This window comes from Theropithecus gelada, chromosome 11, assembly GCF_003255815.1.
Source record: "Theropithecus gelada isolate Dixy chromosome 11, Tgel_1.0, whole genome shotgun sequence".
Taxonomy (NCBI): domain Eukaryota; kingdom Metazoa; phylum Chordata; class Mammalia; order Primates; family Cercopithecidae; genus Theropithecus; species Theropithecus gelada.
The window spans coordinates 69,580,615-69,607,695 of NC_037679.1; the positions used below are offsets into that span (position 1 = coordinate 69,580,615).

The 27,081-nt window shown below is 43.1% G+C and overlaps 2 protein-coding genes across 5 annotated transcripts in view; one reads left to right on the top strand and one right to left on the bottom strand.

Moving 5' to 3' along the window:
* The window catches only part of RAD9B (RAD9 checkpoint clamp component B), a 36,109-nt gene extending 27,323 nt beyond the window's left edge, over window positions 1-8,786 (top strand). For 2 of the 4 annotated variants that reach the window (XM_025401230.1, XM_025401233.1), the window contains one exon: window positions 6,915-7,568. In XM_025401230.1, the coding sequence (XP_025257015.1) occupies window positions 6,915-7,043 (129 nt within the window). In that variant the 3' untranslated portion in view covers window positions 7,044-7,568. Of the gene's footprint in view, window positions 1-6,914; window positions 7,569-8,274 lie in introns of those variants that run through there. The other 2 variants (XM_025401231.1, XM_025401232.1) reach the window with 2 other exon arrangements.
* A 1,187-nt stretch (window positions 8,787-9,973) lies between these two features.
* PPTC7 (PTC7 protein phosphatase homolog) overlaps window positions 9,974-27,081 on the bottom strand; it is a 51,487-nt gene continuing 34,379 nt past the window's right edge. The window contains exons 3-6 of the mRNA XM_025403342.1: window positions 22,784-22,982; window positions 16,568-16,691; window positions 14,870-14,999; window positions 9,974-13,816 (exon numbers count right to left, since the gene is read on the bottom strand). Of these exons, the coding sequence (XP_025259127.1) occupies window positions 13,758-13,816; window positions 14,870-14,999; window positions 16,568-16,691; window positions 22,784-22,982 (512 nt within the window). The 3' untranslated portion in view covers window positions 9,974-13,757. The remainder of the gene's footprint in view (window positions 13,817-14,869; window positions 15,000-16,567; window positions 16,692-22,783; window positions 22,983-27,081) is intronic.

Consider the following 27,081-nt stretch of genomic DNA (forward strand, 5'->3'; position numbering starts at 1 on the left):
TTTACATAGGCTTCAGAGTATGTTTTAGTGTCTGGTATGGTTCGTCTTTGTGACAGTGTTCTCTTGGCTGTTCTTGAAGGTTTGTTTGTTTGTTTGTTTGTTTATTTAGAGACAGAGTCTCACTCTGTTGCCTAGGCTGGAGTGCAGTAGTGCAATCTTGGCTTACTGCAACCTCCGCCTCCCTGGTTCAAGTGATTCTCCTGCCTCAGACTCCTGGGTAGCAGGGATTACAGGCGCGTGCCACCACACCCAGTTAATTTTTGTATTTTCAGTAGAGACACAGTTTCACCATGTTGGCCAGGCTGGTCTTGAACTCCTGGCCTCAGGTGATCTGCCTGCCTCGGCCTCCCAAAGTTCTGGGGTTACAGGCGTGAGCCACTGCACCCAGCCAGGTTTATTTTAAATTTGAACTTTAATATCAACTTATCTTTTCTATAAAAAATTTATTCAAATTTTCAGGCCGGGTACTGTGGCTCACGCCTGTAATCCCAGCACTTTGGGAGGCCGAGGCGGGCGGATCACTTGAGTTTGAGACCAGCCTGGCCAACATGGTGAAACCCTGTCTCTACTGAAAATACAAAAATTAGCCAGGCATGGTGGTGTGCGCCTGTAATCCCAGCTACCCAGAAGTCGGAGACAGGAGAATCACTTGAATTCCGGAGGCAGAGGTTGCAGTGAGCCAAGATCGTGCCACTGAATTCTGGCCTGGGTGACAGATCAAGACTCTGTCTCAAAACAAACAAAATTATTCACATTTTCTTAAATTTGTTAACTTGGGGAAAACTGACATTTTCATTCTTTCCAGAAATAGGCAATGTGTTTCCATTTGTTTAAGTCTACTTTTGTCTTTCAGGAGTGTTTTAACGTTCCCCTTGTATAGGTTTTGTATATTTACTTTTTTATCTTATTTATTTTTTGAGACAGGGTCTTGCTCTGTCATCCAGGCTGGAGTGCAGTGGTGTGATCTCAGCCCACTGCAGCCTCCACTTTCCAAGCTCAAGTGATCCACCTTATCTTCCCAAGGAGCTGGGACTACAGGCACACACCACCACACCCAGCTAATTTTTTTTTTTTTTTTTTTTTTTGCAGAGACAGGATTTTGCCATGTTTTCCAGGCTAGTCTCCAACTCCTGGGTACAGGCAATCCTCCTGCCTTGGCCTCCCAAAGTGCTGGAATTACAAGTGTGAGCCACTGTGCCTGGCCTGTGTATTTATTACTAAGTTTATTCCTAAATAATCTCTGTTGCTACTGGAGTTTTCTCTACCATTATTTTCTCTGCCTATTATGTATGTGAAGACTATTTTTGTGTGTGTTAATTTTATACCCTGCTACCTTGCTGAATTATGTTATTGTTTCCATTAATCATTGTCTCAGGTTTTCTAGGCATACTATCATTTTACATAGAAATTGTTTTATTCTTTAATGCCTCCAATTTATCTCTTCAGCTGCATTAAGTACGATGCTGCGTAGCAGTGGAATGAGGGAGCTCCTTTTTTAGTTCCTGATCCTAGTGGAAAGGTGTGGCACACACTTTTGTGTTTTACTTTTGCTCCTGCTGTTGTTCCTACACCCTGGGGTGATCATATTTCTTTCTTCTCTACCTTTCAAACTTTTAATTTTATTTTTTACCCACACTACACAGATGTAGCCCTTTCAAACTTTTATCCACCCTTCAAGGCCTGGCTCAAATGATACTTCTCCTTTTGAAGCCTTCTAATTCTAGTCAGAACATTTTGTTCATCCTATTCCTTCGTTATTTTTTAATTTTTTATTTTTTTTTAAATGGAGTTTCACTCCGTCGCCCAGGCTGGAGTGCGGTGGTGCTGTCTTGGCTCACTGCAACCTCTGCCTCCCAGGTTCAAGCAATTCTCTTGCCTCAGCCTCCTGAATAGCTGGGATTGCGGGCGCCTGCCACCACACCCAGCTAATTTTTGTATTTTTAGTAGAGACAGGGTTTTACCATGTTGGCCAGGCTGCCCTTGAACTCCTTACCTCAGGTGATCCGCTCTCCTCAGCCTCCCAGCGTGTTGGGATTACAGGCGTGAGCCACCGCCTGGCCCTATTCATTCGTTATTATGCCACACGATAATTCTTTATGTGTACTTTTACACCACTAGGCAGAGTAGGAGCTGCCCAAGAGCAGGCCTGAATCTTACCTCTGTGTTCCTAGTGCAGAGCCAGGAATTGGCACAGCTTCTGCTCTGCCTTGGGATATCTTCGGGTGATATCACAGAATTCCAAAATGAAATCAATTTTAATTGAGTTTATTTTAAAAAAGAAGTATATGCGAGGTGTGCTACTTTAGAAAAAAGAATTTTCAAAATTAAATTATGATAGATATCGCCATATTCTAAACAATGACCAGTGGCTTTTTCTGCTGTGGATTTTTTTTTTTCTTTTCTATTTGAGTCAGAATCTTACTCTGTCACCCAGGCTGGAGTGCAGTGGCATAATCTTGGCTCACTGCAACCTCCACCTCCTGAGTTTAAGCAATTCTCCTGCATCAGCCTCCCAAGTAGCTAGGATTACAGGCATATGCCACCACTCCCAGCTAATTTTTTTATTTTTTGGTAGAGGTGGAGTTTTACTGTTGCCCAGGCTTGTCTCAAACTCCTGACCTCAAGTGATCTGCCCACCTTGGCCTCCCAAAGTGCTGGGATAATAGGCATGAGCCACCGCACCTGGCCATGTCCAACTAATTTTTGTATTTTTTGATAGAGCCAGGGTTTCACTGTGTTGGCCAGGCTGGTCCCGGACTCCTGACCTCAGGTGATCCACCTGTCTTGGCGTCCCAAAGTCTGAGATTATAGGCATGAGCCACCGTGCCTGACCCACTGTGGATTTTTCATTAAGTTTAAACCAGAAGTTATACACGGCTCTTGGGGGCATCAAAATAGGGACAATATGTATATTAGTAAAAAAAAAAAAAAAAAAAAAAGATTTTATAACTCTCTTCTTACCCAGCTCATATTGGATTTGAGGTTAATTTCTGGTTGCATGGGTGTTCTCAAGGTTCCTCCATTAGATTACTAGACATGGAGAAGGGCCCCATTATCCAGCCATATGAGACTCACAGGCTGAAGGTGGGGACAAGGGAGGGTAGCAAATAGTGTTTAAGCCAGTAGCAAATTCAGGGCAGCTCTCAAAGATTAAAGAAAACCTCAGCTTTCGAGTCTCATACAGCACCACAAACATTATCAAGAGCTCTTTGCATGTGATGATGTACATGGGCAGACACAAGTGCTATATTTAGGTCTTTTCTAGCCTTAGGATCTTGACCTTGGTGAAGACTAGACTCTTTAGAGGCAATTGAAACCATGCCTCCAATTGGCCGGACACGGTGGCTCATGCCTGTAATCCCAGCACTTTGGGAGGCCAAGGCAGGCGGATCACAAGGTCAGGAGATCGAGACTATCCTGGCTAACACGGTGAAACCCCATCTCTACTAAAAATACAAAAAATTAGCTGGGTGTGGTGGTGGGCACCTGTAGTCCCAGCTACTCGAGAGGCTGAGGCAGGAGAATGGCATGAATCCGGGAGGCGGAGCTTGCAGTGAGCTGAGATCGCGCCACTGCACTCTAGCCTGGGTGACAGAGCAAGACCACGTCTCAAAAAAAAAAAAAAAAAAAAGAAAGAAAAACCATGCCTCCCATTATGGCCAGATCAGTATGCTAGTTTCCCAATGACCCTCTAACAAATTGCCACAAATTTAGTGGCTTGAAACAACATGAATTGAGTATCTTACAGTTCTGAAGGTCAGAAGTCCTAATTGGGTCTCACTGGGCTAAAATCAAGGTGTCATCAGAGCTGTGTTCCCTTCAGGAGACTCTGGGGGAGAATCTGCTTTCTTGCCCTTTCCAGCTTCTAGAGGCCACTTCCATTCTTTGCTTTGTAGTTCCTTTCCAGCTTCAAAATCAGCAACGGCTGGTTTTTTCCACACAGCCGCACTCTGACCTTAACTCTTCTGTCTCCCTCTTCCATTTCTAAGGATCTCTGTGATTACACTGGGCCCACTTGGCTATTCCACATCAGCAATTAGAAACCTTAATTCCAATTGCTACCTTAATTCCTCTTTGCAGTGTGACATAACATCTTCAGAGGTTCATGGGCTTAGTATATGGACCTCTTTAGGAGCCATTATCTTGCCTACCACAGCTTATATCACAGCTGTCTGGGGAGCAGGTTCAACAGCTACAAGGCAAGCCTTGCAGAGGGCATCTTCACCTTCTGAGACGTGAGGATGACCCAAGAACAGGGCTCATTCATTTGTTCTCTTGTGGTACCGTGCAGCTCCAAGTATTTCTTGAGAGCTGTGTCCTAGACAGCCATGCTAGGGATACTACAGTGAACAAAATAAACAAGCTTCCTCAACTTATTTAGAGACTAGAATGGGTATCAGGTATTGGGACTAGGGTATAGGTATAACATAGTCACATGACTAAATATATAATTTTTAAAAAGCTGTGTTTAGTTCAATAAAGGAGAAGTTCAGGGTGCTTGGAGAAGACTTAATGGTATGTACTGCCTTAATCCAGGTCAGAACGTCTTCCCCTTGAAACTGGTGTTTGAGCGGAGCTGGAAAGGATGAGGGCATGGGGGTGGGGGTAGAGCTCAGGGAGGGCGGCCTGTGCAAAGGCCCTGGCAGGGGAAGGAGCCTGGGGACTTGAAGGAGCTGAGGGATGGCCACTGTGGTTGGAGATCAGAGCCAGAGGGAGATGGTGGCACAAGGGGAGGCTAGAGCGCTTGGTAAGAGCCCAGATCATGTTGGAGAGTCCTGGAAGCTGTGCAAACGGCCAAAGTACCTGGGTATTTAAAATATTTGAATGGCTTTATCTGGGAGGGCTGACAGAGCTGAATGTTGACCAGATGACTTTAGCCGCTAGTGTTATATGAAAAACGGGCTTCAGTGAGGCAATAGTCACCCAATTGTAGCATCTGAGAGACAGTGATTACTTAGATGAGAAGTGGAGAGAGGTGGCTGAAATAGTTCATTTAGGAGCCAAAACTAGCAGGACTTGGTGATGGATTGGTTATGGGGGTTAAGGAAAAAGGTCTTAGGTTTGGAGAAGTAGATTCAGGGCTTAGTAGGACCATGAATTCAGTTTTGGATATGTTAAGGGAATGCTACTTGCATGTAAGCGAGTAAAGACCCACAGTGCCGCCCACCATCTTCCTCCCTGCAGGAGAGCTCTACCCCAGACTCATAAGGCCTCAAATGGCCACAGCGCTGAAGTTAAGAAACCCAAGTTCAGTGGCTGCTTAGAAGAGGGCAAGCCAGCTGAGCTAAGAGCAGCCAGGAGAGTACAGCATGAGAAAGATGTGTCAGAGTGAATATCAAGTGGGGAGGACTGAAAATGGGTCCTGACTTTAAGGATGTGGTAAATTCTAGGGGGGTTTCTGTGATATGGGGGTCAGTGAGGGAGAAGTTTTTTTTTTTTTTTTAAAGACAGTTTTGCTCTGTTGCCCAGGCTGGAGTGCAGGGGCGCGATCTCGGCTCACTACAACCTCTACCTCCCGGGTTCAAGTGATTCTTATGCCTCAGCCTCCTAAGTAGCTGGGATTACAGGCATACATCACCACCCAGCTAATTTTTTTTGTATTTTAGTAGACAGGGTTTCCCAGGCTGGTCTCGAACTCCTGAGCTCAGGTGATCCCCCCGCCTTGGCCTCCCAAAGTGCTGGGATTACAGGTGTGAGCTACTGTGCCTGACCTAGAGAAGCTTTTTTAAAGTAGAGTTAAAGAGTAGGAGAATGAGAAGATGGAGACAGTGGGTGTAGACAGGTCTACAAGTAGAGATAAAGCGGTAACTGAAGGAAATGGGATAAGGTTAGGCTGTTTGTTTATTTATTTATTTATTTAGAGACAGAGTTTCACTCTTGTTGCCCAGGCTGGCAGTGACTCAATCTCAGCTCACTGCAACCTCCGCCTCCCAGGTTCAAGTGATTCTCCTGCCCCAGCCTCCCTAGTAGCTGGGATTACAGGCACCCGCCACCACGCCCAGCTAATTTTTTGTATTTTTAGTAGAGACAGGGTTTCACTATGTTGACCAGGCTGGTCTCGAACTCCTGAGGTCTCGAGCTCAGGTGATCCACCTGCCTCAGCCTCCTAAAAGTGCTGGGATTACAGGCATGAGTCACTGTGCCTGGCTATTTCTGTATTTTAAAGATAAGAAGACTGGGCCCAGTGGCTCATGCCTGTAATTCTAGCACTTTGGGAGGCCAAGGCGGGAGGATTGCTTAAAGCCAGGAGTTTGAGACCAACCTGGGCCACATAGCAAGACCCTGTCTTTATGAGGGGGAAAAAAAAAAAAACTGTGCATAGTGGTGCATGCCTGTAGTTACAGCTACTCCAGAGGCTGAGGTGGGAGGATTGCCCAGGAGTTTGAGGCTGTGGTGAGCTGTGATCACACAGCTGCACTGCAACCTGGGCAATAGGGCAAGACCTGATCACAAATAAAAAAGTAAAGATGAGAGGCATTTGAGCATTTGAAAATGCTAATATTCTGAGGGGGCTGGGATGCGGAGATAGGGAATGACTGGCTTTAACCTGGAAGGGTGGCTTCTGCTGTAGCAGGAGAGGAAGGAAAGATGGATGAATTCATCCAGTGGCCTACAGAGGCTTCCTTGACCTCTGCCTTTCACAGTCCTGGTGGAAGCTTTGCTGGCTCAGGAGGGGAGTCAGCAGCAGACCATTGATCCCAAACTGAAGATTGTCGTGTGCCTTTCAAGTCAGGGAAAGGTATAGTTTTAGGACTTGTTGGACCAATAATGAAGGTTCTGGGTGTTCTGTGAACCATCACCAGCAAAGAGGGATATAATACTGGTCAGATTTCTGAAGAGGACTGTCACCTGGAGCATTTAATGAACAAACTTTCTCTTTGGAATCAACAGTGCAGTTCCTTTTTTCCCTCCAGTTTTCTTGCATGTTCTTTGGAGCAGTTTCTTCTGACCAGCAAGAACACTTCAACCACCCTTTCGACAGTCTGGCAAGAGCAAGTGACAGTGAAGAGGACATGAATAATGGCAGTTTCTCTATATTCTAATGCTTAATGATGTCTGAGCTGGCCCACAGCCCAGTGACTGGCTCATTTGCCCCTCAAGCACGAGTTTGCATGTTTAGTGTCTAAAAGAGGTTGTCCAGGACTTCCTTGGAATGGAGGATGGGCTTTTAAACCACATCACCTTGTACAACAACCATATCTAGAAATAGCTGTTTGTCAAGTGTATGTAACTTGCTTTAAATCCATTATGCTACTTGGGAGGCAGAAGTTTTCTGTGAAGGAAAAAAGCCCATTAGAGTTATTCAATTCAATGCATGTTCACCCTAGAGCTTTTAACAACTTTGCTAGTTTTATAAAGGTATTTAAACTTTATTCAACAGCCATTTGGAGTGCATCAAGATGGCTTGAAATGGAATTTTGTGATTTGTAGTCAGGTATCTTTTGTATTTGATTGCAAATATCTTTTGTATTTGTATTTGGATTTTAGTTTTCTCATGTAATACCATGGCCTTTTTTGTCCATTGTTTTTTATATTTTAAGTAGAATAAACCCTGGAAAAAAGATCAAGAATAAAAATATATAGTCACTTTCACTTGGTTTTTTTAGACGGAGTCTCACTTTGTCACTCAGGCTTAAGTGCAGTGGTGCCATCTCTGCTCACTGCAATATCTGCCTCCCAGGTCCAAGTGATTCTCCTGCCTCAGCCTCCAGTGTTGGCTGGGATTGCAGGTGCGTGCCACTATGGCGGGCTAATTTTTTGTATTTTGTAGAGACAGGGTTTCACCTTGTTGGTCAGGCTGGTCTTGAACTCCTGATCTCAAGTGATCTGCCCACCTCAGCCTCCCAAAGTGCTGGGATTACAGGCTTGAGCCACTGCGCCCAGCCTGGAGTGTTTTTACGTATTATAAAATTTTATTTCTGGCTGGGTGCGGTGGCTCAAGCCTGTAATCCCAGCACTTTGGGAGGCCGAGACGGGCGGATCACGAGGTCAGGAGATCGAGACCATCCTGGCTAAAGCGGTGAAACCCCTTCTCTACTAAAAAAATACAAAGAAACTAGCTGGGCGAGGTGGCGGGCGCCTGTAGTCCCACCTACTTGGGAGGCTGAGGCAGGAGAATGGCCTAAACCCGGGAGGCGGAGCTTGCAATGAGCTGAGATCTGGCCACTGCATTCCAGCCTGGGCAACAGAGCAAGACTCTGTCTCCAAAAAAAAAAAATTTATTTCTTAACCTCAAATTGTTCTGATTTTCAGATGTGATTTTTTATTTTGCAGTGTGATGCAGAAAAGAATTTAATGGAAGTGATGCCAAATATTTCTGTATCATCTGACATAGAACAGTATCCTCCACTGCCAAGACAGCCTGAGTTTGGAGTGGAATAAGGTGGAAGACAAATGTCTCTGTTCTTTGGCCCTTTAAGAGTTAGCTTTTTACCTGTACAAATGGACTAAAAAATCTGGCACAAAACATAGTTATGTAATGTCTTATGATGTGTGCCTCTCCCTCCCCCAAACCTGTTTACAGTCAATTATAACCTAACAAACGAGACTTTTGTAACATCTTATTGTTAAGTCTTTCTGAAACCTTCAAACCTAAGGAAATGTTAACTGGCAAGCAATTGTAGTTTAGACTTTGTGAGAAATTCATAAAGGTGGCGGAGTAGATTAGCATGCTTTAGAACTGTGAATAGAGTTCTAACTGAAACCAGAATGAATTTGGCTCTTGTAGCTTAGTAACGAGTCATAGCTACCCACAATAACCTAATAAAAACTCAAGTTCATCCCAAGATGTTCCTTAGTGAATGAAAATGGGCCTTAACCAAGCTTTTTGTGGTAATTGGCAATGCCCACATAATTTCAACTAAGTCCTTTCACGTGGTAGGCTGAAGATTTATGTATCTTATGCTTACACTAATGATTAACACTGAATTTCTGATATTTCTAACAAATGCAGATTTGTTAGACACAGGGAGCTTTTATACACAAGAGTAACTCTGTAGGTCTCTGCTGAGGATAACATTTCTGGTTCATTCATTGAAATAGGCAGAGGGGTTTAGGTCTTGAAAGCATCATCATCAGTAATAGCCTGGATGCAGCATTGGACTATTAAACTAACTATTAAAGATAGTTAACACTAGTGGGGCATAGTGGCTCATGCCTGTAATCCCAGCACTTTGGGAGGCCCAGGTGGGAGGATCACTTGAGCCCAGCAGTTCAAGACCAGCCTGGGCAACATGGTGAGATCCCATCTCTACAAAAAATACAAAAATTAGCCGGGCACTTTGGATTTTAGAATTTGGATACAAAGTGCTAAGTTGAAATACAGTCATCTGTTGCATAACAAAGTTTTGGTCAATGATGGACCGCACAGACAGTGGTGGTCCCATAAGATAATGGAGTTGCCCTATACAGGTGTACCGTTTTTTGTCTTTCATACCATAGTTTTGGCTGAACCATTTCTATGTTTAGATATTAAAATGCTTACTGTTGTGTTACAACTGCCTACAGTATTCAGTACAGTAACATGCTATACAGGTTTGTCGCCTAGGAGCAACAGGCTATCCATATAGTCCAGATGTGTAGTAGGCTAGATCATCTAGGCTTGTGTCAGTACACAATGATGAAATTGCTAAGGATGCATCTGTCAGAACATCTCTGTTGTTAAACAACACGACTGTACACCAGATTTTTTTTGTAGTTTCCCTCTATACTTCCCTCTATATATGGAAGGTGCAAAGCCTCAGCTGGGAAAAACTTCTATAATTTACATTCAATTGTCAGTCCATATTGATGAATTTCTGAGGAAGCTCACCTGATGTAGTGAAGCAGCCAGTTGGAGCCAGTTAAAGTAGTAGCATATATTCAGTGCTAGAATGACTAGGAGGCTTAGAAATGAGGACTTGAGACGAACAAACTCAGTGTCAAGGGCTGGTGTCTCACTTAGTTACTATTCAAACCAAAAGAAGTACACAGATTAGTATAAATACTATGTTTATTAAATATCTTTACAGTTTATTTAAATGTATTTACAGAACTATTCCTGCATAAGTTATAATTCAGACATCCAAATTCAGGTAATTGCCTCTTGGGTAATAAGACAAATAATGATAGTCTCAACAGAAAAAAAGCAGCTCATTAGTATACACACAGATTCTAATTTGCTTCATTATTTAGCCATCTTTGCCACAAACTACCTGCTAACAGTTAAAATTTTGACGTGGACACATTTTAGTTGAGAAGTTCAATTTTGCAAAGAATTTAATTTTAAATAAATAGAATCCAAATATGTTCTGCTTCATGTTTTGTTTTATAAGCAGATTTTGGTTTTTTGATACTGTAAAATTTTTAAAATGCAAAAATGTGATACAGTTTCCAGAGAAACTGAATGCTGTAGCTTCTATCAAAGACAGCTGGTATAAGGTGACCTAAGGAACCATGAACTTACCAAAAGTACAAATGTTTACAGTTCAAGCCAATATCTTGTTTACATTCTCCCAAACACTCAAAGCTGACTCAATAAATTCCCACGATTCCTGCCTAACTTGTTACTTGGTATGGTGGGCTAGTGGTACTGAAGGTGGTTTCCATCTCCGGGCTACTGTCCTATCCAGAACACACGCAGCTGATAGGAGACGATGCTCTCCCATCACGCAAAGCTTGAAACCGAGTTTCTAATCTAGACACAGCCCAACCCCCAGACGTGCATACCTGGAATGGATTCTTTTGTGACTTAGTACCCATCAACCATGTCAAGCAAATACAGTAACTCAGGACAAATAACTTGTTCCCCCTGCCTCCCATTTCTTCTTTGAGTTTTCAGAGCCTATAGACTCTATTGCATCTCCATTTGGTAAATTTTTTTTTTTTTTTTGTGCGCAGGCAGCTTAAGTTCATAGGAAGAAACAAGGTTCTGATATGTTTAGAGTGCACATTTTAAAACAGAACAAAATAAAAATTTCAAGCATGTGATAAAAATATTGATTTTTATAATACAGTATTGCTTTATAAATATAGATGGAAAAGCTATAAACTTTACTGGTCTTTGGTGCATCCAGAGAGGGATAATTTGCCATTTGTAAATTAGAAATCCAAATTTTTTCTTTTGTTATAAAAGTCCATTACATGAGGCAAGTGTGTGTGTGTGTGTGGCTTAAAATACAATTAACACACACATCAGGTTCAGAATCAGACCCACCAAGTGGTACAGCACAGTAACAACCCATGGAAGCTTGGGTCTGTGACCTGGAAAATTCTACTATGGGTCCAACACAGCCTCTGACCACTGAGAGTAGGAGAGATACTTGTTAAGCAGCACTCCAACTGACCCCCCCGGCAGTCATAAAATTAAGTGCATAACACAAAAAGAACAGGGGAAAATAGAGAAAATATTTTATGTCACTAATCTATAGGCCAGATCCAAAGTCAATTCCACTGTGAAACTCAATTCTTGCCCCACTACTTTCAGTATCACTGGAACAAACACATTGTCAATTTCTAACAATCATTTCTCAAAAAGGTAAGCTGAGTAAATGAGTTGTGTATAACACCACCAATCTAGCTTTACAAAGATTGTGTTTGACAGGTTAAATGAGAGCAGAGAAAAACCAGAAACTTGACGAGCACTGCTCTTACCAGGAATTAAACATAGGCGTTGGAAAATGAATGCAAAATATATCCAGATCATAAGGCTACATACCTCTTACCAAAAATAATTGAAAACCTAAACAAAAGAGCTGAAGTTGTCAATCCTAATATAAATGTATTCCTTCTAACAAAACCCTTCTGGATGCAACTTTCTTTACTTTTTAAATACACAGAGACTGCAAATAGTTTGTGCAAAATAAATACCCCGCCACTTGCCACTCATGCTTCTGTGTTTTATCATAGCATGATTTCTCCTTAAATAGAGTCTCCCTCCAGACCCCCCACCCTGCCCCCACCTCGTCTACCAAAGAATTCTGTTTTGTCAAGTTAGGGTAGTTAAGGCATTCTGACATGTAATTAAAGGTGATTCAAAATAGATTATCTAACATTATGCCAATTTAGGAATAGTAGATAAATTACTGAACGGCTTACAAATGAATAACTCATTCTTATTATAAATGAAATGCCTGTTACAAGCATGATGCATTGAAATATAGTAATGACATGTACATGGTACATGTTAAACAATTTTAAATAAAAGCTTGACAGTTACTCAAATATACAGTACAAATTCACAAAACAAAATCTTTTAACACAAGTTGAGGTAACCTCAAACATAAATTTTAATGCAATAAACCAGGGAGTCAGTATCTCCTTTAGAGAAAGACTTTCTATATTCTCAAGTAGATTCTCATCAGGTTTAATTGCATTCTCATCTATACACCAATGTTACCTGACTTATATATAAAACATGGCTTTAATTTAAGGATTTCTAAGTATATATTTTTTTCTACCACCAAGTTAATGAAGGAAAAAACTGACCCAAAAATATATATCTTTACAGCAGTCCACTTGTACACAAACCTTAAAAATAAGTTTCAGCTTGCAGATAATGGGAAAACTGAATGCGGGGTAGTTTTGTAAGGAAACTATACACTGCAAAATGGCTATTCGGAAACTGTAAACATTAAGCTTTGATTCAGAAACCCCTACATTTCTGTGTGGGGTAACTGTAAATGTCAGATCATCACTGGGAGTTTTCCTCATGGACATCTGTGCTGCTGCCGCTGCACACAGTGCTCTCTCCACATGGACTCACTGGATTTGGTGCATGCTCTATAGAAAGCAAGGCTACTAATAAAAGGTCTGAGAGTACAAGTATGGGTAGGTAGCATGACCACTGAAAGCCAACAAAATTCAAAGTTACAGTTGTTTGTTCTCAACCCTTCAGGCCTTGGGCCCTAGAGTTCCCATTCGGGGGCATCCTATCAGACAACTAGGAGGAATTTCAGCCTAACATTAAATTTCTAGGCTTTGAGGGGTTTTACAATCTTGAATAATATTTCCATAAAAAAATACTGGTAAAGTGTCTCCCCCACCCCTCCTGGTGATCAGACCTTAGCCTATGATTTGGACTAATCAATAAACTGCCAAAACTTTAACCACAGGAACACAAGCATCTTTTTAAAAGCATGAAATATTTGCACCCATAGAACTAAAATGGATTTTTCTCCCGATTTGTAACAAAAAAGCTTCTGGGATCAAAACTGTATAACCCAGAGCAATGTTTTAGAGCAGAATCATAAGCCCCTGAAAAATAGGAGTTTATAACAAAGACATAAAGCCACACCAATCATCATAACAAAGACTATGCCTGTGGAGTACACATGTAACATTTCTTTTGATGAATAATGTATGTTTCTAGATGTATCATTACGTACAATTTGTGTTAGACTTGTACAATCCCTTTAGCACACTAGGATTTTGAATTCACTTTACCAACATTACTCTTTTCAATACTTCAACTACTTTTGAAAAGAAACAGCCACGGTGGCACTGAACACCTCCATCCCCATCATGGAAAGAACATTGAGAAATGAAGGCCAATCTTCAAATCTTGGATCTCTTCAATTGCTGCCGGCAGATATGAGCTAGTGAATGATAGTAGTGGTTCTCAACAAAGATCTCAATGGGTCTCAAGAAGACAGGCAAAAGACTTACATCACTGGCCATTGAGATCAGTGGCAAAGAAATGTGGTCCTGCCAGCAGGATCAGCACACGTGGCAGGGGAAATTTGGGATGATGAAAGGAAAGGCAGGACTCGACACCTCGGCTAGTCTGTATACTCAGCCACTATTGAAAGAAGGACGGTGATGTCATCCGGCTTTCCACCTACAATGAAAATGAGAACCTATCAGTATATTTTAAAAGGAAAAGTCAATAAAAAGTGTGTACTTAAATAAGTACTAGGAGACAAATGCTTGCATTCCAGGCAGTTTTGGTTTGTCAGTATACCCTAGTAGAATAAAGAAAAAAATATTTGATAAAGAAAAACAGTTAAACAAAACTCCAAGAAATTATATGAAACTGAAGCTTAAAAAAAAAAAAATCTTCCCTGCTCCTTTACAACAGGAGCTCTATTCAAACAGCCACCACATCCTCTGTTCACATCAATCACAGAGAATCTGACGAGAAAGTTACATGCTTCTATACCCACAATCCTAATTTAGACAAACATATCCAATGTTTTGAAACTAGGAATAGCCTTGTATTCTAATCTGCCAAGCAGCTATGGCATGCACTTTTTTTCTATTTTAACATTTTTTGGAGGACTAAGAAATGTTTTACATGTCATAAAATTATACCAACAAGAAACTGACTAATTCTACTAGCTCTGATATGCTAGCACCAACATGTCGTCCCAGCCCTGAGACGGAGCCACCGGCCTGCTCCCAAAGTCACACATCATGCAGTAGATAGGACAAGTCTTCAGTCAAGGGCGGTTTCACATTGCTTCCCTCTTCAAACCCTGCTGTGGCAATTTGGCAGGCAAATACTGTTGAGTCCCACAAAGCCAGAGGAAGGGAGAAGCGAAATGTCAGACACGTGAAAGGCAGAATGTTAAACTGTTAGGAATGTCCACGCACTCTGGGCAGAGCTCAGAGGCCTTTTGGGCTCAGGTCCAAGCATTGCGGTGGCAGCAATAAAGGGCTTCAGGTTCCACCTGCCTCTGCGGCCAGTGAGGTTCAGTTCTGAAGGGCATGCTGTGTGGGGAAGACATAACGACATGCACTTGCTCTCATCCTCCTGACCTTGCTGAAAGCCACCAGTGCACAGCTTGGGGGCTGGGAGAGGACACCTCCACAGTCTCACCCAGAGCCCAGAATGCTCCACTCTACTGACACCATGTCCCCAGTCCCTATGACCTTCCCAAAGAATGCTTACCTCTCACATTTAATCCATTGTCACATGCAAACTGTGCAAAAGGTGACATATAATTTGGGTCATAGGCCAACTCATGAGCTTGCTCAGCAATGCTTCTTGCAGTCTGTTGTATACTCTCATAATTTGGATTCTAAGATAAAGCATGAGGAAGTTATTTTACCATAATGCTCAAGACAGTAACATTTATCTAACCACCTTTTCCATCATTTAAGTTTTATTCTAGTTAGAAAAGACATTAAAACATCATGCCCTGGCTAATATGAACAAGACACCAGTGCTGCCTGCATAAGGTATCAATCAGAAAATCCTTTGCTATGGTGGCCTTATGCCCTAAAGTTTGGATTTTCATTTTTGCATTTTTCCCATTTGAAATTCTTAAGGTATTCTTGCTAAAACAGGATGAACTGAAAAGGAAGATTCTGATAGCCTTTGAAGGATACTTCAAAAACTTCCCTGCTTAGGAACACACCCTGGCCAACCCCAGTTTGCCTCCAAGAGCTGCCAGTTGCTCTAGTGAAAATACCTTCAGAATTTTGTATCAGGAGGAGATTCCTGTCTAGCTGTGAAATCTTGGGCCATAACTTTATCCTTGCTGCTCCAACTTCCTCATCTGCAAAATGGGGATGGGAACACGAGGTCCACTTCAGCTCTAGTTTCAGTATAACGACAGGTCTCTGCTTCAATGTCACCTCCTCAAAAAGGCCCTCCCTGACCAATCTATCTAAAGTAGTAGCAGTCCCTTCTACTCTCTATTCCCTTATCCAGCTTTGTTTTTCTTCTTATTTAGCACCCACATTACATCATAGATTTACTTCCCTGTATTTATCTGTTTTCCTCCACTAGGATGTAAGTTCCATACAGGTAGGGACTGTGTAGATTCTGCTCACCACTGTGTCACCACACAGAACACAGTGCCTGCGACAAGGAAGCACCTCACACTGCACTCCACAGACAAGGCGTGGCACTAAGGACTTCCTACACAGGGCTGTAGTTAATCCTCACTGCAACCCTATAAAAGAGGATCTTTAGGATGCCCCATTTTATGTGAAGAAAGTACTGCTTAAACAGTTTTAAGAAACCCTAGATCTCAGCAACTTCAATAAATAATTAAAAAAAGAAAGAAAGAAATGTACCCAAAGTCATACTTGTTAGAGGTAAAGACTCATGAGAAAAAGACTAATTTTCCCCAGAGTGTGTTCACAAAGCCAGGAAAAAGTTGAAAGCCTAGTTTTCACCTCCTTCCTCTCTCTATGGGAGAAACCCAAACTATTTGGTTACCGGTGGCAGCTCAGGTCACATTGAGGCTTCCAGCGGCCTGCTGCCTTTGGCTGGCTCTGGCATGACTATTTCCTGTCTTTGCCTGATTCAACACCTGCTGGGTGTGTTAGAAGAATAAAAGGAGAAAAGACAACCAGGACCCAACACCATTAGACACCATTAAAATGCAAATAAAGATACAAACAAGAAATGCCCTCCATCTAGACTTTTCCTACTTTTACCAGCCTATGAAAAACTTGGCTAGGAAGCTTCTTTTTCCAAGTGCTCTAATTATTTGAAAGACCAGAGCTATTATTAGTTTCCTGAAATTCACAAAATAGTTCTTTCCAAAACTACAAAGAGATAATGCAACTGAATCCATAAAACTCAGCTGTCCAGAGAGGGCCACTGTTCCCAAGAGCTAACCTTTGAGTTAATTACCTTTAACTTTTTTAGCTCCTGAAGGATCATATAATCAGGCATGTTGTCAAAGAGTCCATCTGTTGCCGTCAGGATAATGTCTCCTAACTGGACATCAAAAGACGTGCTATCAGCAGCATCCGGACTGTGGCAAGGACAGGAGAGGGACAAAGTTAAAAAGGCCCTTTAGAGATGAGTTCAAAATGTCCTACAGGCACTATTTTACAATGTAATAAGCCTTCTGCAAGAAAAACTAATTTATAATAATGTAATCAATTTTTAAAAAAAGTCACTCTGAAACTCCCAACCCTGAAAAAAGTTAATTGAAAACTAATATAAAATGTTTCAAAATTTTAACTGAAACTCCTGAGTAAAACCAAGTATGATGATTAGTCACAAGTGGCCGAGAAGGAGGAAGGGTTCTCTTCTGAGTCAGATCTAACACACCTCTAAAATCCAAGTGGAAATGAGTCTTTATTCCTAATACTTTAGAGCCAAATTCCATCCTCCCTCTCTCTCTCTTTTTTTTTGAGATGGAGTCTTGCTCTGTCGCCCAGGCTGGAGTGCATGGCATGATCTCTGCTCACTGCAAGCTCCGCCCCTCCAGGTTCACGCCATTCTCCTGCCTCAGCCTCCTGGGTAGCTGGGACTATAGGCGCCCGCCACCACGCCCAGCTAATTCTTTTGTATTTTTAGTAAAGACGGGGTTTCACCGTGTTTGCCAGGATGGTCTTGATCTCCTGACCTTGTGATCTGCCTGCCTCGGCCTCCCAAAGTGCTGGGATTACAGGTGTGAGCCGCTGCGCCCAGCCTTTTTTTTTTTTTTTTTTTTTTTTTGGAGACAAGTCTCACTCTGTCGTGGAGGCTGGAGTGCAGTGGCACGATATAGGCTCACTGCAACCTCTGCCTTCCAGGTTCAAGCGATTCTCCTGTCTCAGCCTCCCGAGTAGCTGGGACTACAGGTATGTAAAATAGTGCCTGTAGGACCACAGTCATGCACCACCACGCCCGGCTAATTTTTTTTTTTTTTTACATTTTTAGTAGAGACAGGCTTTTGCCATGTTGGCCAGGCTGGTCTTGAACTCCTGACCTCAGGTGATCCACCTGCCCCGGCCTCCCAAAGTGCTGGGATTACAGGCGTGAGCCACTGTAATTACCAGTCGCCCAGCCCACCCTCTCTTATTCACATATTTCACTCATCAGTTTCCTTGGATATTCGAATCTGGCTCCTGGGGTGCTGTGAGGGTGGGATAATGAGTACCTGTGGAGAACAACATGCCAATCCTATAAGAATTCATTCACTGCTGGGCATGGTGGCTCACACCTGTAGTAATCCCAGCACTTTGGGAGGCCAAGGCAGGTGGATCACCTGAGGTCAGGAGTTCAAGACCAGCCTGACCAACATGGTGAAACTCCATCTCTACTAAAAATTAAAAAATTAGCTGGGCGTGGTGGCACACATTTGTAATCCCAGCTATTCAGGAGGCTGAGGCAGGAAAATTGCTTGAACCCAGGAGATGGAGGTTGCAGTGAGCCAGTGAGCCAAGATTGTGCCACTGCCTTCTAGCCTGGCGACAGAGTGAGACTTGGCCGGATCACTTGAGGTCAGGAGTTCGAGACCAGCCTGGTTAAAACCCATTTCTACCAAAAATACAAAAAATTAGCCGGGTGTGGTGGCATGCGCCTATAATCCCAGCTACTAGGGAGGCTGCGGCAGAAGAATCGCTTGAACCTGGGAGGCAGAGGTTGCAGTGAGCTAGATCGCGCCATTGCACTCTAGCTAGGGCTACAAGAGCGAAACTCCGTCTCAAAAAAAAGAAGAAAAAAAAAAAAGAATTCATTCACTTGAAATATCTACAGTGTACTGGCACAGTAAGGACTCTGTGTCTCCCCAGGGTCCCAAAGTGCTCATCATACATGGGTATTTATCAGTGTGCCTGGTGTAACACGTCTTCAAGAAATATCTTGGTATCTTGACTGGGCGTGGTGGCTCACGCCTGTAATCCCAGCACTTTGGGAAGCCGAGGCAGGCAGATTACTTGAGGTTAGTAGTTCAAGACCAGCCTGGCCATCATGGTGAAACCCCATCTCTGCTAAAAATATAAACATTAGCCAAGCATGGTGGCATGGTGGCGTGTGCCTATAATCCCAGCTACTTGGAAGGCCGACACAGGAGAATCGCTTGCTTCAACGCCAGAGGTGAAGGTTGCAGTGAGCTGAGATGGCGCCACTGCACTCTAGCCTGGGCGACAGAGCGAGATTCCATCTCAAAACAAAAAAAGAAAAAAGAAGTATCTGTTGCATAACTAAATGAATGAAGCAGCTAAATATTTGACTCTCCAAATTGGGAAAAAAACTCTTCAATATACTGTTGAAGAAAAAAGCAAGGTGCAGACGGTGTGTCATATGTGCAACCATTTCCATAAAAAAAAAAAAAGGGCAGAAAGACACACAGATATGGATGCTTCTATATGCAGAGAATAAATCTGGAGAGAATCAAAGAAACTGCTCATAGCAGGCTGTGGGTGGTGGCTCATGCCTGTAATCCCAGCACTTTGGGAGGCCAAGGCGGGCAGATCACTTGAGGTCAGGAGTTCAAGCCCAGCCTAGCCAACATGGTGAAACCCCATCTCTACTAAAAAAATACAAAAACTTAGATAGTGGTGGTGCACGCCTGTAATTCTAGCTACTCAGGAGGCTGAGGCGGGAGAACTGCTAGAGCCAGGGAGGCAGAGGTAGCAGTAAGCCGAGACTGCGCCACTGCACTCCAGCAGCCTGGGCGACAGAGCAAGATCTGTCTCAAAAAAAAAAAAAACTGCTCATAGCGGCTACCTTTGAGGAGAGAGAATGTGGCTGAGGACAGAAACAGGGGCAGATGTCTCACTAAACTTTTTTGTGTACAACTCTTAAAAAAAAAAAAACAGATGCAGACATAAAAATGGGGGAAAACCCTGGGTAGGGAGAAAAGATCTTATATTCAGAGATCATGGCCTCCTGAGGCTGGTTCTTGGGTACTTCCTCTTTTTTTTTTTTTGAGACAGAGTCTCGTTCTGTCGCCCAGGCTGGAGCGCAGTGGCGCGATCTCAGTTCACTGCAAGCTCCGCCTCCCGGGTTCACGACATTCTCCTGCCTCAGCTTCCCGAGTAGCTGGGACTACAGGCGCCCGCCACTGTGCCTGGCTAATTTTTTTGTATTTTTAGTGGAGATGGGGTTTCACCGTGGTCTTGATCTCCTGACCTTGAGATCTGCCCGCCTCGGCCTCCCAAAGTGCTGGGATTACAGGCGTGAGCCACCGTGCCCGGCCTCTTGGGTACTTCTTAAGGCCAGTTTCACTCCTTCCAGGCCTCCCTGGGGAGGGAAAGGTGAGATCTGATAATCTGCCTTAATCTGTAATTAAGGAACAAGAGCCAGGAAAGCAAATCAGATACTGACCCGGAAGGGAGGCACCAGACACAAAGCACCCTAAGCTCAACAGAAAAACCCCAACACTTGTGTGAGCAACATGTGACAACATTTGTGAAGAGAAAGCATAAAAACTACCAAACAAAAGCACACATGCCTATGAGGATTCACACTAAATGCACTCAGAAAATTTCTGGTTTATCTTCACTTGACTGAGGAAGAAGGTGGCACATGAAGTTCTGCCACGTGCTGCTGCAGGGAACCGACTTTCACTTACACATTTAGATAATCAACATTTTGTAAAAATGTCTACTAAAGGAAAACCTGTAAGTTAAGGTTAAAATAATATTCTGTAGATAAGAGGGACCATTAACTAAGGAGATACATGCAGCATGAAAAAAAAAAAAGGAAAAAGACTGTAAAACTGGGGGAAATCAGGTCAATTCTCTCTGTGGAATAAAGAGAAAACCATGCAAGATGCTCTCATCTACTCGGCCTTTGAAAGCTAATCAGATTGTAGAAGTATAGATTAATGACCAGGTTGGCACTGAAGCTCTGTTTTATGCTGAGGTTTCTCTTTCCCCAGGAGTGTCCTTTGCTATTCTGTCTGTGAGAGTCTTGCTCCCATTGGACAGTTTGTCCTCTCCTAACACTCCCACCCATGAGCTTGGTGTTCCGCCAGCTGCAGTTTTGCCCATTTTGATTGAACATACTGTGCTGCTGGAAACTTTTGACTGCACTGAAACATGAGCTGAAATCACATGCTAGCGAGCTGTCTCTGGGCTCCAGGGGAAGCCACCTCCACCTCGTTGGCACGCCGGCAGAGTACTGCCCCAACCTGTCTGTCCCACAGTGTGTGAGATATGGCAGGGCTGCTTTGGTGCTTGGCAGCCCAACAAGAACAATCAAATGAAGAAAAAATTAAAGCACCAGTTTCCAAAAACTGTGATCTGAGCTTGGGCTCTATGCAGGCCTTGGGGTTCAGAGTTCTCCCTACTCCAGTGTGGCTAACAATAATGTAGATTACAGCCAACTTAAGAAGGGGCTAGAATCAAATACTCTTCCAATTATGGTCACCCGCCTACTTTTACTTTTTACTTTCGGATTTGGGCTGGTGACCATAATTGGAAGAATATTTAGACTTTTAAAAAGTTACTTATACTGCTAAAGTTACTTTTTAGATGGGCAATACTAAATATTTAATCATATAACATGCTCATTCCAGTTTAAAAGATGGCAATAATAATTCATTTTATCTTAGTTTGGACCTAAGAGCTGGTTTAATAAGAGCTATTAAGCAGAGACAAGTACTTGCTAGAATGCTTCTATTTTTACAAAAGGTTCATTGTCCATTAATCAATATTTATGAATTGCCAGTGATGTTTGTGCCAGGTCCTATAAAGCTATAAGATTGTTAAAGACACTGAAATCTGAGGCTTTGCCTTACTCTGGACACTCATCTAAGAAAAGAAAAACTGTAAAAGTCAACTCAAAAAAGCACTGTCTTGGCTGGGCACAGTGGCTCATGCCTGTTAATCTCAGCACTTTGGGAGGCCGAGGCGGGTGGATCACGAGGTCAGGAGTTTCAGACAAGCCTGGCCAACACGGTGAAACCCCAACTCTACTAAAAATACAAAAATTAGCCAGGCATAGTGGCGGGCACCTGTAATCCCAGCTACTCGGGAGGCTGAAGCAGGAGAATCACTTGAACCGGGAGACAGAGGTTGCAGTGAGCCGAGATCATGCCATTGTACTCCAGCCTGGGCAACAAGAGCAAGACTCCGTCTCAGAGAAGGGGGGAAAGAAAAAAGTACCATCTTGGAATGTTCTTGACAATTTAAAAGTGAATTGAGAAAAGACGTGAGAAAGAAAAAGAGAACACCTCAATAACATTATCAAAGAACATATCCAAGACCACTTTTTTTAAGAGACAGGGTGTCGCTATATCGCCCAGGCTGGACTCTATCAATTTTCCAGCCTCAGCCTCTCAAGTACCTGGGACTATGGTTCTACACCACTGTGCCCACCTCAAGACCATTCTGGCTTTAACGTTTTGTTTTTTTTTGAGACGGTGTCTTGCTCTGTCACCCAGGCGAGAGTGTAGTGGCATGATCTCGGCTCACTGCAACCTCTGTTTCCCGGGTTCAAGCGATTCTCCTGCCTCAGCCTCCTGAGTAGCTGGGACTACAGACGCCCGCCACCACGCCCAACTAATTTTTGCATTTTTAGTAGAGATGGGGTTTCACCATGTTGGCCAGGCTGGTCTTGAACTCCTGGCCTCAAGTGATCCACCCATCTCAGCCTCCCAAAGTGCTGGGATTATAGGTGTGAGCCACCGTGCCCAGCCACTCAAGACCATTTTGATTCAATTTCCTGCAAGTTCTATTTGATGCATGTAATAAGAGGTCTAGAGAATCAGGAAGTTACTCTGATAAATAACGCAGATGTCTGTTTGTGCTCTTCCCTAATAATGTATGCAAAATCTTGTATAAGCAATGGCATGCATGAACAATGACTCATTTCTCCAGCACAATTTCATAAAGGTACTGTATGTACCATGTGGTGTTGATATGAAAAAATTGATATTCTGTAAGCCTGAAATAGCATTTTCAGGGTCTTGTCAAATTATTGGGTATTTATCAGAATTCCACTGAGCTAGATTGTCTAGTTCCAGCAAAGTATCTTTCAAAGTTAAACTAAAAGGTCCTCTTGATGAGAACATTCTCAGTGTCTTCTTTTCATGGAAATACCTACCTCACTGCATTCAAGGGGGACAGGAGGGGACTATGAATGAACCCATGCTGCTCACACTTAATGGCTGAGAGGGGAGATTACCTGTCACTCAAGACGACTCCCTCAGCTTCGGGGGGAGCGATTGAGAGCTGGAATGGAGTGTTGAAGTAATGCTGCTGCTCATCTGATCGGTGCACAACTTCACCACCCCTGACAACCAGGAAGCCTGAATCGCCCAGGTTTGCCGTGTGTAAGCGGTGGCTGGTTCTGTCCAGCACCACAATGCAGGCGGTGCTGCTACCTAGAAACAAAAATCATCTCCACTTATTTTTTCTTTCTTTTTTTTTTTTTTTTTTGAGACGGAGTCTCATGCTGTCGCCCAGGCTGGAGTGCAGTGGCCGGATCTCAGCTCACTGCAAGCTCCGCCTCCCGGCTTCACGCCATTCTCCGGCCTCAGCCTCCCGAGTAGCTGGGACTACAGGCGCTGCCACCTCGCCCGGCTAGTTTTTGTATTTCTTAGTAGAGACGGGGTTTCACCGTGTTAGCCAGGATGGTCTCGATCTCCTGACCTCGTGATCCGCCCATCTCGGCCTCCCAAAGTGCTGGGATTACAGGCTTGAGCCACCGCGCCCGGCCTATTTTTTCTTCCTAGGCTGCCTTTGCACACACATTAACACATAACCCCAAAGAGCAACACACCATAATTTGAACCTCCTTTGCCTAAACAGGACCTTTCTTAGTTATGCTCCACATCCTCTATGAATGTCAATAATATCCTTATCAGGGTTAACAGGGTGGGGAAAGAAAAAGGATTTGTATTATAAATAGTAATTGGGCCACCGATGATCTGAATTCTTTCATTTGCAGTGATAGAAAGCAATAAAAATGACTGGTATTTAATCACACTATTTCAACAGTAGTGCTATCATCTATGCCAAATGCTCAAAAGCATGTTGTTGAGATATTAAGTTTTAATACTTAAATGCCAGAATGAAAATGTTACATTTTCCTGACATTTCTTATTAGTCACTGGCAGGAAGCCTTCTCCACAAAATTCACCAACATTTAAGACAGGGCACATAACTACAATTTTAAACCAGATTTCCATCTGTTGAGGTCATGAAGAACTTTTATTGGAGACTAATGACTCACTCACTATGAGGCAACAAGACCAAATTTCTGCAGGCAGCTTGTGGAATCAACCTGTTCATTCGACAGAGACTCTGGGCAAAGAACTCAGGATAGCTTAGCTGTGCACGGGCCACAGAATCTTCCCTAGACTGAAACGCTAACGGCACAACTAGCAGAGACCGCTCTCAAGTACTAACAGTTAAACCTATACCTACCTCCACCAGAAAAATGACAACATAGAAAAATAGGCAGTTCACAAAGAAATAAATGTAGATGATCTGTAAATATATGAAAAAATGACCACCTCACTAGTAATGCTTTTCACCTATTAGTTTAACACGAGTCAAAAGATAATGCATGGTGTTGGCAAAGTGTAGGGAACATGCCCACTGCACAGAACATTCTGTGGAAGTGAAAAGTAAAAGTAAACAACTTTCCTGGAGGGCAAGATAGCCCTGAAAAATGTACCTCCTTTCATGTAGCAATTCCATCTGTGAGAATTTATGCTAAGAAAATAATTAGAGGGACAAACAACACTTAAGTACAAAAACACTGCTTAAGATGAGGAAGAACTAGAAACAATCTAAACATCTAAAATAAGGGACTGGTTAAATAAATTACAGTACATCCATACAGTGCAAAGATACACCATCACGTAATACTCAGGAGTACAGGCTCTGGAGTCAGCCTGCCTATGTCTGAATCCTAACTCTGCCACTTCCCAGCTCTGTGACGGAGAGAGCTACTTAACCTCTCTGTGCCCCAATTTCCTCATCCACAAAAACAGGGATAACAGTAAGTACCTCACAGAATTATTTCTAAGGATTAAAATTAGTTAAGTCATGTCAAACCCTTACAACAGATAGTGTTAGCTATTTTATAGCCATTAAAATTATATAAAATATATTTGAAAGGAAAGATAACTTTAAAATAAGTAGATTACAAACTCATGAAAGTTTCCTTAACAACAAAAGATGATGTCAAAACTTAAAGAACTGTACACCAAAAAGAGTAACGTTTACTAGAAGTAAATTTTTTTTTTTTTTTTTTTTTTTTTTTGAGACGGAGTCTCGCTCTGTCGCCCAGGCTGCAGTGCAGTGCAGTGGCGCGATCTCGGCTCACTGCAAGCTCCACCTCCCGGGTTCACGCCATTCTCCCGCCTCAGCCTCCGAGTAGCTGGGACTACAGGCGCCCGCCACCACGCCCGGCTAGTTTTTTTTTTTGTATTTTTAGTAGAGACGGGGTTTCACCATGTTAGCCAGGATGGTCTCGATCTCCTGACCTCGTGATCCACCCGCCTCGGCCTCCCAAAGTGCTGGGATTACAGGCTTGAGCCACCGCGCCCGGCCTAGAAGTAAATTTTTTTAAAAAGGCAATAGGCAAAGTCTAAATTATTTAAATGATGGTTAAAAGGAAAACAAAACAAATGGGCCACGGAACCAGCTGTATTAAATCCCAGTGTGTCATCATTTTCCAGTTATATGACCATGGCAAGTCACTTATTCTCTCCAGACTTGTTTCTTCCTAACAAAACAAGCATGGTGGCTCATGCCTGTAATCCCAGCACTTTGAGAGGCTGAGGCGGGTGGATCGTTTAAGGCCAGGAGTTCGAGACTAAGCCTCTAAGCCTGGCCAACATGGTGAAATCCCCTCTCTACTAAAAATACAAAAAATTAGCTGGACGTGGTGGTGCCTGCCTGTAATCCCAGCTACTTGGGAGGCTGAGGCACAAGAATTGTTTGAACCCGGAGGGGCAGAGGTTTCAGTGAGCTGGGATTGCACCACTGTACTCCAGCCTGGGCAACAGCGCAAGACCCTGTCTCAAAAAAAAAAAAAAAAGGCGGAGGGGAATAACATTAAGTGCCTATGTATTTACCTCATGGAGCTGTTGTGAGCACACAGTAGACTCAATTCAAGTTACCATTCTTCTATGCACAAATACACACAGAAAAAAAATCTGAAAGCATAATCACTCAAATATTAATAGTTTTCTTAGTGGGATTATGGGTAATTCTTGTTAATTTTGTCCTAACAAAGTAATTTTAAAACACTTAAAAATATACATATCTTTCTCATGCTAATGTACAGAAATTCCATTTCCTTGTTATCTACAATATATGCATTAGTACTAAACTCATACTATGCTAGCCATTAAGTGTCAATGAAAAGCAAAGCATGGGTACTGTAACTCACTGGTAGTGCTGTCAGATAACCCGCTCCATAGCTTACAGTAGGACAAGGATTGCCCATTACCTTTCCTTCCTAACTCAGTGCACATCAACTCTAACCATTTATCATTAATAGATCACCACCCAAAACATCTTCTGAAAACTCATGGGATTATATTCTGAGAAAGAAAAACAACCTGAGTAGCACATCCTTGAAAATTCTGCTGCAAGGACTCATGTGACTCGTTATTACTCACTGATGAAGCCAGGCTATCCTTTGCTACCCTGCAACAGTAACTCGCCAAGTTGGAATCAAAACAGTCTGGTGAGTGACTGAGCTTCAGTATCCAAAGCAGCACCAACGAGTATAAGCCCAGCCTTACAGAACCATCTGGGCTTGGAGTGTACCCTCCTCCTTTGCCTCCTCAAATTCCTGATGTGTGCACATGGCTCAGGCCCCAGCAGCCTAATATTGGGAGAAAAGCTCATCATTCTCATGTGCTTGGAGAGGAACAAGCAGGCAAAGATGAGTAAGAAAAGCAGTGCTGAGAACCACAGCGTAGGATGTTTAAACAAATGACCCAGATAGATGGGAACCCAGGCGAGTCCTTCGTGCTCAAATGGAAATATTTTTATCACCCAGCCCCTTATTTTGTAAACTACTACTAAGCCTTTTGTGTGGCAGAAAAAGGGAGAACCTTATTAGGACCAATCCCTCACGTTCTTAAGATATGCTGGCTGCTTAGGACTTTATCAATCCATTTAAGGGTTTCTGAGGAAATCATGTATGTCAGCAATTAGTCTGTAATGCCCTTAGACCCAAACACAGCTAGAAAGTCAAAGAAACAGGCTGGGCGCGGTGGCTCAAGCCTGTAATCCCAGCACTTTGGGAGGCCGAGACGGCGGATCACGAGGTCAGGAGATCGAGACCATCCTGGCTAACACGGTGAAACCCCGTCTCTACTAAAAAATGCAAAAAACTAGCCAGGCGAGGTGGCGGGCGCCTGTAGTCCCAGCTACTCGGGAGGCTGAGGCAGGAGAATGGCGTAAACCCGGGAGGCGGAGCTTGCAGTGAGCTGAGATCCGGCCACAGCACTCCAG